The sequence below is a fragment of the Neovison vison genome, chromosome 5 (assembly GCF_020171115.1).
Source record: "Neovison vison isolate M4711 chromosome 5, ASM_NN_V1, whole genome shotgun sequence".
Classification (NCBI taxonomy): domain Eukaryota; kingdom Metazoa; phylum Chordata; class Mammalia; order Carnivora; family Mustelidae; genus Neogale; species Neogale vison.
In genome coordinates, this window is record NC_058095.1 from 25,521,533 (window position 1) to 25,538,262 (window position 16,730).

General features: G+C 39.0%; 1 protein-coding gene and 1 pseudogene across 1 annotated transcript in view; one reads left to right on the forward strand and one right to left on the reverse strand.

Annotated features, from left to right (window-relative positions):
• RPA1 (replication protein A1) overlaps nucleotides 1-16,730 on the reverse strand; it is a 75,179-nt gene that overhangs the window by 20,242 nt on the left and 38,207 nt on the right. Inside the window, exon 6 of the mRNA XM_044248163.1 lies at nucleotides 2,324-2,416. Within this exon, the coding sequence (XP_044104098.1) occupies nucleotides 2,324-2,416 (93 nt within the window). The remainder of the gene's footprint in view (nucleotides 1-2,323; nucleotides 2,417-16,730) is intronic.
• LOC122907273 lies at nucleotides 14,169-14,714 on the forward strand (annotated as a pseudogene).

Here is a 16,730-nt window from a genome sequence, read left to right on the forward strand (position 1 = left end):
TCAGAGAAAGAAAATCAACCAACCCTCTTGACTGGTAAAACTGAGAGCAGGTCACTAGTTGCCTAAGGAAAAAAACAAAAACAAAAACAAAAGGAAAGTCTAGGAGGTAAGCGACATAGTGAATAAATCATCTGAGGTGAAGGATACCTATCACAAATATTTTACCTCAAAACATCTTCAGAGAACTCGGTGTTCAACTGGTCTAAAGGGCTGAAAAGTCTAGAATGAAATCTGTGGGACTGGGTTTAGTTGGGAGCAAAGGGCAAGAATCAGTTTTTGGTTCAAGACAGCTAGGCAGTGGGCACCAGGATCCCTTCTGCTTCTTTATCCAAGCCTGAGCAGCTCCCATGTACTTGGAAAGAGCAGGTAACTAAAGCCTATAAACACACGCGTTCCTTTATACGCACAGTTCCTATAAAGTTTCAACCTCTAAATGCAGAAAATGCAATTTAGTCCAATTACTTCCTATCTTCCCTACCAAAGCATTTCTTTAGGATGGAGTTTGGCTGGAAATGTAAATCTACCATTATTCAGCATTTCTTTATTGAGTTTCCGCAGCCTGTAAGACACTATTCTAGGTATTTGTAGCACTTAGTAAAAACTATACATAGACTGTCCTGGATCTTAACATTTTCTATTCTAACTGGGGAGTCCAGTGAGAACTATACACACAACAGTAATAACTGCCTCAAGATTATGCAAGGCAGCCCATGAACTTTGAAGAATATATGCATGTGTATACATACCTAATACTCTAAAGATATAATTACATAACACACGCACATACACATGCTTCCCCTCAACACACAGCCGGTCTTTTCTTCTTTTGCCATCCAGCTGATGTGTGTTTGGACAACATTAACTGATTAAAAAAAAAAAAAATGTTAACATAACCCAAAGATAGACAATTGGGAAAATAAATCTGTGGGAGAAGGGAGAATAACAACATACTATTTGTAGTTAGCCTAAGGGAGTGATTATTAGATTATTTACCATCTTAGATACTAAATCTATTCTAAGACCTCCTCCAACAGTACAAATTTAGGAGTTGTGTATAAACAGATCCACTTATGGGGTACCGGGGTGGCTCAGTCAGTTAAACGTCTGCCTTTGGCTCAGGTCACGATCTCAGAGTCCTGGGATGGAGTCCCACATCAGGTTCCCTGCTCAGTGGGGAGCCTGCTTCTCCCTCTGCCTCTGCCTGCTGCTCCCCCTGCTTATGCGCTCTCTGTCACATAAATAAAAAAAAGCTTAAAAAAAAATAGATCCACTTGTAAAGGGAGAGAGATAGGAGATAGATTGACAGATACCGCAAGGTAGATAAAAATATCAAAGACCAATGGGGAAAAAGTCCCATGTCCTGAAAGTTTCACAGCAACATTAGTTATGTCTTAACCTTAATTTCTTAAAATCTCAGCATTGAAAATTAGCAACTAATGGTTGAGGGGAGTTGAGGAGGTGGTGTATAAGAAGCTGTGACAGAAAAAAGAACTTCTAAAAATAAATCCAACCTCTAAAAGTAAATTTAACCCAAATCATCATTTTCAATAGCAGCTCCTAAAGCAAAGGCCAGAAAGTAAACAAAATGATTCCATTATAGCCTCTCAGGACCTACTGCAAAGAGTTAAAGGGAAAAACTATTTCTCATCCAGGAGTCTGGGAAGCAGGACCTATGACCAATATAAATGATACCATCTTCACATTAAGATAAATATCCATGAGAACCCCACGTGGGAAACTTGGAGAGAGACAAGTGGATTCCAAATAGTTAAAAGGTGAGAATTTAAAAGGTATGTAAATTCGCAAAGTCAAGAGAGTGTAAAAGGTAAGATGTGAGCAAGTACCAGATAAACTACTATTAACAGAGGACAGTGCATCATCCTGACAAAAAGAAGCATATTAAGTATCGTTAAAAGACTATTTTTTAAAAGATTTTATTTATTTATTTATTTATTTGACAGAGAGAGAGAGAGAGAGAGAGAGCGAGCGCGCACAAGTAGGCAGAGAGGCAGGCAGAGAGAGAGGGAAGCAGGCTCCCTGCTGAACAGAGAGCCCGATGCAGGTCTCGATCCCAGGATCCTGAGATCATGACCTGAGCCAAAGGCAGAGGATTTAACCCACTGAGCCACCCAGGTGCCCCTTAAAGACTATTTTTAATCATTTGTTCAATCACACACTTTACAATAAGAACTGGGCTTCTCCTTTGCAAGAAGCAACGATCATGAATAGCATTTTGAAAATTCCCTTTAGTCCCAGGTTACATTTCAAAACATTCAGAATCCTGGTGCATATAATTAGCACATGTCCTCATGTGGCTATTTACCCATTGCTGAGCTCCCATTTTGCTGCTGGGGCTTGCTGGCTGGTGGATTGGCCGCTGAGACAGGGGGAGGAACTACCTGCTGCTGCCCGTGTCCTGAGGATCAGAAGAAAGACAATTTCAGTGCAAATAATGCAGGTTAAAAGATTTAAACTTAAGTAGAAGAAATACTCAGAGAACGTGTAAATTTTTTATTCTGTCAAAGACTCTCATGGGTCAGAATTCATGCTGGGGTATTCAACTGCGTGCTGTCAATCTGCTAGGGGTTCACTTCTGTTTTCATTATATAAAAGGTTGGCTCCATTTACCTTTCACCTGCTTATAATTGATAGCTTTCAGTTTTAATGAGGTTCTCTCCTAAAGCCTTGCCCATTTCTCCTGCATGAACCTGAAGTAAAGTCACTGGGCTGAATCTGTGACATTACCACTATTTCCATAGCAACAAATCGATGTCATCAACAGAACTGTGTTCACGGCAGGCTCTATCAGAAGAAAAAGCTGGGTGGTAAGAAAAACCTAAAAGCAGTTCAATTGTCTCTGAAGTGCTCCTGCTTCAAAGGAAAAGGAGACATTCAGAAAGGATTCTACCCTTTCCCTCCCAAACAAAGCAACCTTATTTTGCAACTGACAGTTGGTGGAAAATAAGAATTGAAAGAGCCTTAGGTACCGTGAAGTGCTAGGGAACTGTCACAGCAGGGAGAGATGAGATGGAGTTCAGAAGCAGGTGTGTCAAGGCAACAGGAAGATTAAAAGGAAAGGAGGGGAAAGGAACATGTCTCTCAAGCAGAAAATAAGAAATGCCATACCACGAGACTATTTATTTATTCCTCAACAATTTCTACAAATGTTTAGGAGTTGAAGAATGTTAAAATTGCAAAATACACCTAATTAAAAAAAGAACAGGTTTATGGGATTTGATTTTTGCCTTTGTGAAGGCACTAAAAGTAGAAGTCAACCTAATCCAGGCGGCTCACCAAGAAAGATTTCCTAGAAAGTCCTACGAACAAAAATGGCGAGCCCTGCTGAAAAGGCTCCCTGCCTGCCACCTTGTCTCTGCTTTCTCCAAACACCAGGCTTATTCCTGCTGGTTTTCCCAAGGCCCTCACTCAAATGGGCCTATTATACACTGACTTCATTTCCTTCTGCCAATACTCTTAACTAGTACAACAAAATGAGAGTTAACTATGCCATTAGAGTGAAATAAATTTAGCATAAAATTAAAAAGGTTAAAACAGAATTGCTTATTCTTCAGTTCTTCCTATGGGGAGAAAAATTAAGACCTTAATTTTATTTTCTTTAATCCCCAATTTCACCCAACCCCCTTCCCACCTCTCTTCTGATCATCGGCAATTTGTTCTCAAGTTGAGTCTGTTTCCTGGCTTCTCTCTTTTTCCTTTGTTCATTTGTTTTCTTTCTTAAATTTCACGTATGAATGAAATCATAAGGTATTTGTCTTTCTTGGACTCATTTATTTCACTTAGCATAATACTCTCTAGTTTCATCCATGTTGTTGCAAATGGCAAGATTTCAATCTTTTTTTATGCTTGAATAATACTACATTATATATATGTACCACATCTTCTTTATCCATTCATCTATCAAAGGGCACTTGGACAGCATCTGTAATTTGGCTACTGTAAATAATGCTGCAATAAACATGAGCTGCATATATTGTTTTGAATTCAAGTTTTTGTATTTTTGGGGTAAATACTAGTAATGCTATTACTGGATTCTAAGGTTGTCCTATTTTTAACTTTTTGGAGGAACCTCCATACTGTTTTCCACAGTGGCTATACCAGTTTGCATTCCCACCAAAGGGCAACCTCACCAACACTTGTTGTTTCTTGTGTTGTTGGTTTTTAGCCATTCTGACAGGTGTTAGGTGTGAGGGAGCTCTCACTGTAGTTCTGAACAGCATCTCCCTGATGCTGAGCGATGCTGAGCATCTTTCGCTGCATCTGTTGGCCATCTCAAGATCTTCTTTGGAGACATGTCTGTTCATATCTTCTGCCCATTTTTTAACAGGATTATTTTTGGAATATTGAATTGTATGTAACAGTTCTTTATATATTTTGGAGGCTAAGCCTTTATCAGATCTGTCATTTGCTAATACCTTCTCTCATTCTGTAGGTTGCCTTTTAGTTTTGTTGACTGTTTCCTCTGTTGTGCAGAAGCTTTTTATTTTGATGTAGTCCCAGTAGCGTATTTTTGCTTTTATTTCCCTTGCCTCAGGAGATGTATCTAGAAAGACGTTGCTATGACTGATGTCAGAGAAATTACTGTCTCTGCTGTCTCCTAGGATTTTTATGGTTTCAGGTCTCACATTTAGGTCTTCAATCAATTTTGAGTTTATTTTTGTGTATGCTATAAGAAAGTTGTCCAGTTTCATTCTTTTGCATGGAGCTGCCCAGTTTCCCCAACACCTTTTGTTGAAGAGACTGTTTTTTTCCCATTGTATATTCTTTCCTCCTTTGTTAAAGATTAACTGATCATATAATTGTGGGTTTATTCCTGGGTTTTCTATTTTCTTCCATTGATCTGTGTGTCTATTTTTGTGCCACTACCATACTGCCTTGATTACTATGATCTGTACTACAAACTGAAGTCTGGAGTTACTGGTACTTCCAGTTTTTTCTTTTTCAAGATTGCTCTAGTTATACAGGGTCTTTTGTAAATATTCCATACAAATTTTAGGATTATCTGTTCTAGTTCTATGGAAAATGCTGTTGATATTTTTAAAAATTAATTAATTTATTTGAGAGAAAGCAAGCAAGGATGCACACAAGTAGGAGGGGCAGAGGGAGAAGGAGAGAGAATCTCAAGCAGATTCCACAGTTAAGTGTGGAGCCCAACATGGGGCTCAATCCCAGGACCCTGGGATCAAGACCTGAGCCGAAGGCAGACGCTTAACTGACTGAGCCACCCAGGCACCCAACATCTTGAAATTTTAAAGTAAACCTTTTCTTAAACCAGTAGGGGAAAACTGAGTTGCTCAGTAAACAGTAATGGAGCTAAGTAACTGGAAAAGAAAAATAAAACTATCCTTAACGAGCTTCATGAAATATATTCAAAAGATCCAAAAGATTTCAACATTTAAAGATGAGGCCATAAAAATACACAAACCCCACTCCACCCTACTTCCATGGTCTTCAACGTATCTAAGGTCCCATCCTCATTACCATTCCTGCTTCATCAAGTGTCTCCCTGAAGAGGACATGGTCACAGGACAGTGCTGATCTCTTAACATTAAATTTCTTTAAAAACGTAACTAACATTTATGAGGTACCTAGAGTAATCAAATTACAGTGACAGAAAAAACAGTGGTTACTAGGAACCAGAAGGAGTAGGGAATGGAAAGTTACGGTTTAATGGATGGAGAGAGTTTGAGACAATGACTGAGAAAGTTCTGTACAAGTGCCTGGCTGGCCTTGCCAGTGGAGCACACTACTCTTGACCTCAGGGTTTTGAGCTCAGGCTGCACACTGGCTGTAGAGATTTATAAATAAAATCTTCAAACAAAGTTCAGGAGATGGATGGCATTGATAGTTATACAACAATGTGAATGTACTTAATGCCACCAAACTACACACTTAAATATTATTAAGATGTAAATTCAGTTGAGTATTTTATCACAATTTTCAGTAACATAACTTGACTATTTACCTGTTCTAGGTTGAATATTTTTTGACATTTTAACATGAGTTAAAATGAATGTATTATAATTTCTTTTTTTTTTTTTTCGTGTTGGGGATTTTTAATTAAAAACCAAACAACAGGGGCACCTGGGTGGCTCAGTGGGTTAAAGCCTCTGCCTTCAGCTCAGGTCATGATTCCAGGGTCCTGGGATTGAGCCCCGCACTGAGCTCTCTGCTCAGCAGGGAGCCTGCGTCCCTCTCTCTCTTGTCGGCCTTTCTGCCTACTTGTGATATCTGTCAAATAAATAAATTAAAAAAAAAAAACTTAAAAAAAAAAAGCAAACAACACTACACAAAATACTGTTCATTACTTTACAACTAAACTAGCATAATGGCTACTGGAGAAATATCTGTAGAGTAAAAGGAAGGGCTCAGCTGGTCTTTGTTCAGAAACTCCAGGCTGAACACATATAAAAATCCTAATTACTCATGTTTAAATGTCTGCCAGTCTACACGTAGGTAACTAAAAATAATAAATTAATTTTATATATATATATATACATACATACATGTATATGTATGTATATATATTTCATTTGCAGTTGCTAAAAATCTGTCAATCTTTTCTCTCCCAACCCCATTTTTACCATATGCCTTATACACACTTCTTTCAAATACCAGCTTGGTATATAAGTTGTTCACCCTCATTCCCAATAAGGATAAGAAAAAATACAGAGAAATTCAAACTACATAGCTAGACAACTTACCTAAATATAAAATATTTCCAAACAGGTGAAATAAGGGGAAAAACATGTGTTTAAAGAACAAAGTATTCTATTTAAACATTCTGGAGGGGCGCCTGGGTGCTATGGTCCATTACGTCTGACTTCTTTGTTTTGGGTCAGGTCATTATATGAAGCCCTCCACCAGGCTCAGTCAGCACTGGGTGTGAAGCTGCTTAAGATTCTCTCTCCATGGGGCGCCTGGGTGGCTCAGTGGGTTGAGCCTCTGCCTTCTGCTCAGGTCATGATCCCAGGGTCCTGGGATCAAGCCCCACATCGGGCTCTCTGCTCAGTGGGTATCCTGCTTCCCCCTCCTCCTCTGCTTGCCTCTCTGCCTACTTATGATCTCTCTCTGTCAAATAAATAAATAAAATCTTTTTAAAAAAAAAGATTTATTTATTTGACAGACAGAGATCACAGGTAGGGAGAGAGGCAGGCAGAAAGAGGGGAAGGGAAGCAGGCTCGATGCAGGGCTCAATCCCAGGACCCTGGGATCATGACCTGAGCTGAAGGCAGAGGCTTTAACCCACTGAGCCACCCAGGTGCCCCAAATAAAAATCTTAAAAAAAAAAGAAAAAGAAAAAGATTCTCTTTCCGTCACCCCCTGCCTCTCCCTCCAAAATAATAATAATATCTTAAAAAACCTAGAGTATCAATCAGGCTTTTAGTTTGTGTTTAAAAAGCCATCGTTTAAAGGTAATCATCAGGAGGTGCCTGGGTGGGGAGCCTGCCTCTCTTTCGCCCAACCCCACTCCTCTCCCTGTTCGTGCTCTCTAAAACAAAATAATAAAACCTTTGAAAATTTTGGAATATTTTGATTTGGGACAAGTGCAATGAACCGCTAGCTTTAATGCTAGTTAAAGCAAAATCTCATCTGTAGTGAGGCGAAGAACTGAAGCCCAAATCCCTGTTCCGTTACAGCTCTCTGGTGAGGACAAGGGACTTCAGTTGAAAGTTTATTCCTTAGGAACAAACTGTTGTTTATTTACCGGGGAAAAAAAAATAGAAAAGAAAAGAAAACAAAAAAAAAGTTGGGGCAAGAGTGATGAAAAGCTTTACACAAAAGCAGTACAACGATAACTCCCTTTGATAAAAAGTGTAATAAATGTCTTGTACGTCTGTTCACAGGTACTAACTCTGAGCCACACAGAACTATGGTGCACAAGAAGCTGGAGCAGTTCTGCTAGCACAACAAAGCTCATTTCTTTCTTTCTTTTTCTTTTTTTAAAGTAAGCTCTAGACCCAACTTGGGGCTCAAACTCAGGACCCCAAGATCAAGAGCTGTATGTTCTATCAACTCAGCCAGCCAGGGATCCTTAAAGTGTATTTCTTTCTTTTTTAAAAGATTTATTTGAGAGAGAGAGAGACAGAGACAGAGACAGAGAGAGCAGGAGCGGGAGGGAGAGGGAGAAGCAGGCTCTGCGCTGAGTGGGGAGCCTGAGGTGGGGCTCGATCCCAGAATCCTGGGATCATGACCTTAGCCAAAGGCAGCCGCTTAACTGATTGAGCACCCAGGTGCCCTAACGCTTATTTCTTTTAATAAAAAATTGACAGTATGTATATTTTTTATACTAAGGTAGATTAGTAAGGAAGCAGGTAGAAAATAATTTCACGGTAGCTAAAAAGAATGGCTGATTTGAACTTGCTGACAGGTTGAGAAGCAGAGGAGAGTAAAGGGTGGCCAGCAAGGGATTCATCTGGAATCACATCCACAGGTGATCAATCCCAAAGCCAACATGCATGTCCCCAAAAAAATCCAACAGGTGATCTACGTGTTATAATTTCTTAGCAGTACATAATACAGTCTAATACATAGCACAGTCTATTACAATCATTGTATTCTCAGACTTGATGAAGGATATAGCATATTTAACAAGAAATCAATTAGGCCTTATAACAGATATATTAATAACAGCTACCAATCTTTGAGTACTTACTATGCACCAGGTACGAGGTTAATGGATTATCCCATTTAATCTTTAGGCCTATGACAAAGATGGTGTTATGTTCATTTCACAGATGAGAAAACTGGGTTAAAGAGGTCAAGTAACTTGCCCAAAGTCATACACAGCTAGGAGGAGGCAGAACCTAGTCTTTTTTATTTTTTAAACTGGGTTTCTTTTTTGTGTGTGTTTAATATTTATTTATTTGACAGACAGAGATCACAAGTAGGCAGAGAGGCAGGCAAAGAGAGACAAGGGGAAGCAGGCTCCCCGCCGAGCAGAGAGCCCGATTGGGGCTCGATCCCAGGACCCTGAGATCATGACCTGAGCCAAAGGCAGGGCTTAACCCACTGAGCCACCTAGGTGTCCCCCAAACCTAGTCTTTTTTTTTTTTTTAATTTAAGATTTTATTTATTCATTTGACAGAGACACAGTGAGAGAGGGAACACAAGCAGGGGAAGTGGGAGAGGGAGCAGCCTTCCTGCCGAGCAGGGAGCCTGATGCGGGGCTTGATCCCAGAACCCTGGGATCATGACCTGAGCTGAAGGCAGATGCTTAATGACTGAGCCACCCAGGCACCGCCCCCAGAACCTAGTCTTAACCAGGTTGTCTAACTAGATCCATCCAGTTCACCACCATCTAGTTAATTTTTAACTGTAAGCAACTAATTCTGGCAGACAAAACTCTAGTTACACAGAACATAACTAGTAACTATGATACACAGCAGTCAGGAAAAGTTACTAAGTCATTCATTTATTAGAGCAATCCTTAACTCCTGCTATTGGACCACACCTGCAAAGCTGACACAGGAGGTAAGAGATAGCACTGAAACCAAATGGACAACGGAAGTCCTAGTGCATTCTAAATAGCAACAATTGCCTTTCAATTTAATGCACTGCAACACAGCTGCTGATCACAAAACCGGAAATTAGTCTACAGCGAAATGAAAATCTTTCTAAAATCTAAAATTATACCCCAAAGCAGCAATGCAGAGAATCAACTAATGCTAATCTGTTTTGTGCCAACTGCAAATGAAACCATTTCAAGTAAAATGAATCAAGGTGATAATTTTAAGACTCTTTTGCTCTATGTCTCTGAACCAGGGGGAAATAGGACATTTAAAAGCAGACTCTAGGGGCACGTGGGTAGCTCAGTCAGTTGAGTGTATGACTATTTCAGCTAGGGTCATGATCTCAGGTTGGTGAGATGGAGCTCTGCATCAGGCTCCCCACTCAGTGCGGCATCTGCTTCCCTACTCCTTCTGCTTTTGTGCTTTTTCAAACAAATAAATAAATATTCTTTGGGGGAAAAAAAGCATACTCTGGCTTCTCAAGTTATTTGCAGTCGCACTTATCATTTCTACTATCAGTATAATGGTTAAGTGAGGCTGGCTCAGTCAGCGGAGCATGCCACTCTTGATCTCAGAGTTGTGAGCTCAATCCCCATTTTGGGGTGTAGAGATCACTTCAAAGAAATTTCAAAATATAGGGACACCTGGGTGGCTCAGTTGGTTAAGCATCCGCCTTCAGCTTGGGTAATGATCCCAGGGTCCTGGAATCGAGTCCCAAATCGGGCTCCCTGCTCACCTGCTCACTGGGGAGCCTGCTTTCTCCCTCTGCCTGCCACTCTCCCTGCTTGTGCTCACACTATCTTCATCTCGCTGTCAAATAAATAACATCTTCTAAAAAATTTAAAAAAATTTTTTAATTAAAAATATATATATATATATATATATATATATATGGGCTCCTGGGTGGCTTAGTTGGTTAAGCTGGGTGCCATTGGCTTGGGTTATGATCTCAGTGTCCTGAGATCAAGCCCCACATTAAGCTCCTTGCTCAGTGGGAAGTCTGCTTCTCCCTCTCCCTCTGCTGCTGTTTGTGCTCTCCTGCTCGTGTGCACTCTCTCTCAAATAAATAAAATCTTTAAAAAAATTACACACACACACGCACACATATATATAAAACATGGTAAGTGAGCCACCAGCTGAGAAAAATTAGCTAACAGATATGTATACAGAGTAACAAAAACTTAATTTCTTACAAGCAAGTACTTTCTTAACAACAACTAAAATAAATAAATAAATAAATAAATAAATAAAAGCTCAATAATTAAAAATCCCCTTTGGGGTTAAAAATCATTTGATAAAATTAAAAAAAAAAAATCCCCCTTGGCAGAAAGGGATCAAAATCAGGCTGAAAAAAAATTCCAACTAACACCTTTCAATAATGAAAAATACTTTAAACTAAATATTGCTTGAGAAATTAACTTCTTTTTTTTATTTTTTTTTTAAAAAGATTTTATTTATGTATTTGACAGAGATTACAAGTAGGCAGAGAGGCAGGTAGAGAGAAAGGGGGAAAGCAGGCTCCCTGATGAGCAGAGAGCCTGATGCGGGGCTCGATCCCAGGACCCTGGGATCATGACCTGAGCCGAAGGCAGAGGCTTTAACCCACTGAGCCACCCAGGCGCCCCGAGAAATTAACTTCTAAGTAAAATATTGTTGGAAATAGTATAGACACAGATATGCAATGATATGCATAATGACAAAAACATATAGTGGTAGATACAGAAGTTTAAAATCATCTAGTCCAATATCATATGAAACATGAAGTGTGTTTTGAAGTTTTATTTCTCACATTTGGAAAATTCTGTAAGTATCTGCATTTAACGTGGTACTCTGCCAAATAATTTCAGTGCACATTTTGGAATTCCTCTGCCTATTTCCGGGGCTGGGTTTAGCCAATTTTACCACTCACCTGATATGTCACAGGTTCTGGGTTAAGTGCTGGGAGGATACAAATCTAACTTTACTTCTCTCCTCACTAATAACAGTTTCTTTGCCTTCACAATAGACAATTAGAAACCATTTCTGTGAAATACACCGTAAGGTAATAGCCACTGTAACAAAGCTATTTCCAAGTAACAAAGTGTTATTGATCTGGTTACAATGAAATTCAATAGCAAATAATCCTGAACAGTAAAATCTTCTCTCATCCCTCTGCACTTTAACAGACCCTGAAGAAAGGGCAGAGTGAGTGGAATGGAGTATGGAGACAAAGGAGTTTTTTCCCCTGGTTCTATGGTTCTGACCCCAAGCGATAATTACCTTTCAACCCTTTCAACTCCAACTTTATCTCAAATACTTTTGCACCTGAAACACAAAATGTCCAAAGCAACCACTCAAATACAACATAAAAAACATCAGAAATCCGGCCAAAGGTGATAAAGTTGAGCACAATCATCTCTCTCTCAACCCTACTGCATCCAAAGATTTCAGAGATGTTAACCATTGCTTTGTCCTGAAGGCTGAGAAGATAACCATGTGCCCCCTGTATAAAAATTTATTATGGCAAAACAAATGTAATGTTCTAACTTAAGATTTTAGAATTTTACCTAAATAGGTCCAGCTTTCCCTCTCCAATTTAAGCATCAAATTACTATGTTTTGTGTACGTAAACATTAAAATCCAAAAGGTTCCATTTCTGTAGGAAGAATGATGACCAAGTTTTCCCACTTCTAAAAATCATATAGAGCATTAAGAATGAATATCCACTCTAGACACAAATGTCCCACATAGAGCTGACATGTTCAGTGAATTGAGGGGGCAGAGAAAACCCACAAATTCCAAATGATGTGACAAGTGAAGTGCAAAACACCACAAACTGAGAAACCAATTATAAGATAGAAGTGACACAGGAGATTTAAATATAAAAGTGAAATCATGTAAGTACTAGAATAAAACATGGGTGAATGCCCTGACAACTTTAGAGTAAGGAAGACCTTCCTAATAATGGCTCAAAACTCCAAAATCATTAAAGAAAAAAAAAAAAAGATTGGAAAATCCAACTTCAAAAAAACAGCAACAAAAAAACTGCTGCATAGCAAGAGGCCACCATAAGCAACGTAAAAAAGCCTTCACAACTCAGAGACAAAGGACTACTAATGTCCCTACTCTTTAGAGAACTCTCAAAGATGAAGACGAAAAAGACAACTCAAAATAAAAATGGAGAATACAACAGTTCACAGAGAATAAAAAACTCTCAAACAACTTAAAACATTGCTCATAAGACAAATGAAACACTACACTGAGATCCCAGTTTTCACCTATGAGATTGGTAAAAATTCCAAAGATTAATAACATACTCTTGTTGGCACAGCTGTGAAGAAACCAGTATTTTCAGGCACTCGGGTGGGAGTGCAGAATGTCACCATGCTACAGAGGGGAATCCAACCATATCCACCTACCACTGTTGCATCTATCCGTTGATCCAACAACCTTACTTCTGGCAGTCAAACCACCTCAGCCCACACACCTGCACATATATAAAGCTATTCCCTACAGTACTGTTTTGATTGTTACAGCAAACCACCCAAGGGTCATCAACCTGAGGCTAGTTAAATTATGGACCAGTCACACAACAGAACACCCTGTAATTGTTTGTTTTTTTGTTTGTTTGTTTTTAAAGATTTTATTTATTTGACACAGAGAGAGAGAAACCACAAATAGGCAGAGAGGCAGGCAGAGAGAGAGGGGGGAGGAAGCAGGCGGAGCAGAGAGCCCGACGTGGGGGCTCGATCCCAGGACCCTGGGATCATGACCCGAGCCAAAGGCAGAGGCTTTAACCCACTGAGCCACCTGGGAGCCCCTGTTTTTGTTCTTGTTTTTGTTTTTTTTTTTTAAGATTTTATATATTTAATTTGATAGAGAAAGAGACCGTGAGAACACAAGCGAACGGAGTGAAGAGGGAGAAGCAGGCTCCCCACTGAGCAGGGAGCCCAATGCAGGGCTCGATCCCAGGACCCCGGGATCATAACCTGAGCCAAAGGCAGACACTTAATGACTGAGCCATCCAGCCACCCGTGTCAGAAATTCTTTTCCAGGGGCGCCTGGGTGGCTCAGTGGGTTAAGCCACTGCCTTCGGCTCAGGTCATGATCTCAGGGTCCTAGGATCGAGTCCCGCATCGGGCTCTCTGCTCAGCAGGGAGCCTGCTTCCTCCTCTCTCTCTGCCTGCCTCTCTGCCTACTTGTGATCTCTCTCTGTCAAATAAATAAAATCTTTAAAAAAAAATTCTTTTCCAAATATTCATTGATTACCATCATCTCTTCAGATTCAGTTAAAAAAAATTAATAACAAAAAACAAATAATCCAATTTAAAATGGTCAGAAGACATGAACAGACATTTTTTCAAAGAAGAGATACAGAGAGCAGAAACACATGAAAGGATATTCAACATCACTCATCATTCAGGAAATGCAAATCATAACTATAATGAGATACGACTTCACACCAGTCAGAATGGCTAAAATAAAAAACACAAGAAACAACAAGTATCAGCGAGAATATAGAGAAAAAGGAACCCTTGTGCACTGTTGGTGGGAAGGCAACTGGTGTAGCCACTCTGGACAACAGCATGGAGGTTCCTCAAAAAATGAACCACCAGGACATACACAGGGAAAGGAGAGCTAGGTGACCAAAGCCACATAATGTCAGTAGTTCATTGGTCTGCCCTTGCCAAATGGATCATGTGGAAGGTGACTGGAAGGGCAATGCAAAAAAACAGCTAAAGTGAGAGTGACCAGGCTTATTCTGGATCTCTATTTATTAATTATTTTAATTAATTATTATTAATATAAATTATTGTTGATTATTATTTTATTAATTATTAAATTAATAATTATTTTAATAGGTGAAAATTCTACTTTGTTCATGATGCTCTTCAGCTGTGCATAGTTGGGGATGCTGTGCTTCTCAAAGCTCTACCTGTCTCATGAATAAAGCATATGAAACATGAATGGGCCAAAGTCATTTTCAAAGTTGGATAAATCATAGGTCCAGTGACTGGAAAACCCCGTGCAGGAAGTTATCTGGAAAACCCAGTCAGCTTGGAAACTACCTGTGTAACCAAAAATCTGGAAGAACAGCACAGTGAAGAAGGATCAGAAGGAGCCAAAGGGAAAGATGGATATTTACGTTATGGAAAAAGACATTTTTCTAAGTTTCAATACAAAAATGTTCAATTTATCTTCTAGTATTTATGGAACAGCTAAAAGTAAATGAATGAAAGGTTTTGTTAAAATTTTTCATAAAAGTTTAAGGTCCTGTTTTAAATTTCCTTTTCACTAGATATACTTTTCTCTTACAGTAAATGTGCCTAGTGATCCCCTGCATTGTTTTGTAAACTCACTGTTTTAGAAAGTGTCATCTTTTCTCATTCAAAGGATTCTTGAATTTATCTTAGAATCTTTATTTGGGAAAGAGAAAACCTTTTGATATCATAAAACAGATAAGACCACATTAAGTGAGTATTTATTTTTGATGGTATATACTTGAAGTTAATTTAAAATTTTTTGAAGTTAATTTAAATTTTTTTTCTTTGATTTAACTAATTACAAGTAGAAATAATCAACAGTCTGATTGGGGGCAGACTATATCAGATTAAAGTCTTCATTAATACAAATGTTCACACATAGAAAAAGAAAAAAGAAAGAATAGAGATACCATATGATCCAGTAATTCCACTACTGGATATTTACTCCAAGAAAATACTAATTTGAAAAGATGTAGGCATGCCGATGCTTAGTGTAGCATTATTTACAAAAGTCAAATTATGGAAGCAATCCAAGTCTCCACTGATAGAGGAATGGATAAAGAAAATGTGGCACTGGGGCACCTGGGTGGCTTAGATGGCTAAACATCTGCCTCTGGCTTAGGTCATGATCTCCAGGTCCTGGGATCGAGACCCACGTCAGGCTCCCAGCTCAGCAGGGAGTCTGCTTCTCCCTCTCCTTCTCCCTCTGCTTGCGCTCTTTGTTTCTCTCTCTCAAATAAATAAATAAAAATCTTAAAAAAAAAAAAAAGAAAGAAAATGTGGCATTATTTAGCTACACACAAAAATCTTGCCATCTGCAACAACATGGATTGAGTTAGAAAATCTAATGCTAAGTGAAATTAGTCAGAGAAAGGCAAGTATCATATCATAGGATGTCACTCATATGGGGAATTTAGGAAACAAAACACATGAATAAAGAAAAAAAGGGACAAACCAAAAAACAGACTCTTAACTATGGAGAACAAACTGACGGTTACCACAAGGGAAGGTGGGTGGGTGGCTGGGGGAAATAGGTAATGGGGACTAAGAGTACACTTATCATGATAAGCACTGAAAAATGTACAGAATTGCTGAATCACTATACTATACACCTGAAACTAATAAAACACTGTAGGTGAACTATACTGGATTAAAAATTTTTAAAAATTAACTGAAAATTACAATGACTGAGGAAAAAGAACATACCACACAGGATTAATAGCAGATGAAACAAGATTAGTAAAGGGATCAGTGAATCTGAATGCCCAGCAATAAAACTATGCAAAATGAAAAAGAAGAAAAAAACAAAACAAGCAAACAAAAACCCAGCACCCATGAACTATAAGCGAACTTCAAGCAGCATATATATAAAAAATTGGAGACTCAAAGGATGGGAAAGACATTTAAGAAATAATGGCCAAAAATCTTCCAAATTTGATGAAAATTATACATGTAGAGATCCAAGAAGTTCCATGAACATCAAGACAAAAGACACAAAGAAAATGACACCAAGGTATATCACAATCAAACTGCTCAAAACTAATGACAGAAAATTGTAAAATGGTCAGCGAAAAAGTCATGTTAAGAACAGAGACAAAGATAGAGATGATCACAGACTTCTCATGGGGTAACATGAAAGCAAGAGGACATCTTCAAAATACACAGAAAGAAAAATCTAGGGGCACTTGGGTGACTCAGTTGGTTAAGCAGCCAGTTAAGTGCTGCTTTTTGATTGACTCAGGTCATAATCTCAGGGTCCTGGGACTGAGACCCTCATTGGGCTCTGCAGTCAGCAGGGAATCTGCTTCAGGACTCTCTCTCCCTCTGTCCCCATCCCTCTAAAAATAAATAAACCAATCTAAGAAAGAAAGAAAGAAAGAAAGGGAGGGAGGGAGGGAAGATGAATCTACCTGGAATTCTATGCCTAGCAAAAATGTCTTTCAGAGTCAAAGGTGAA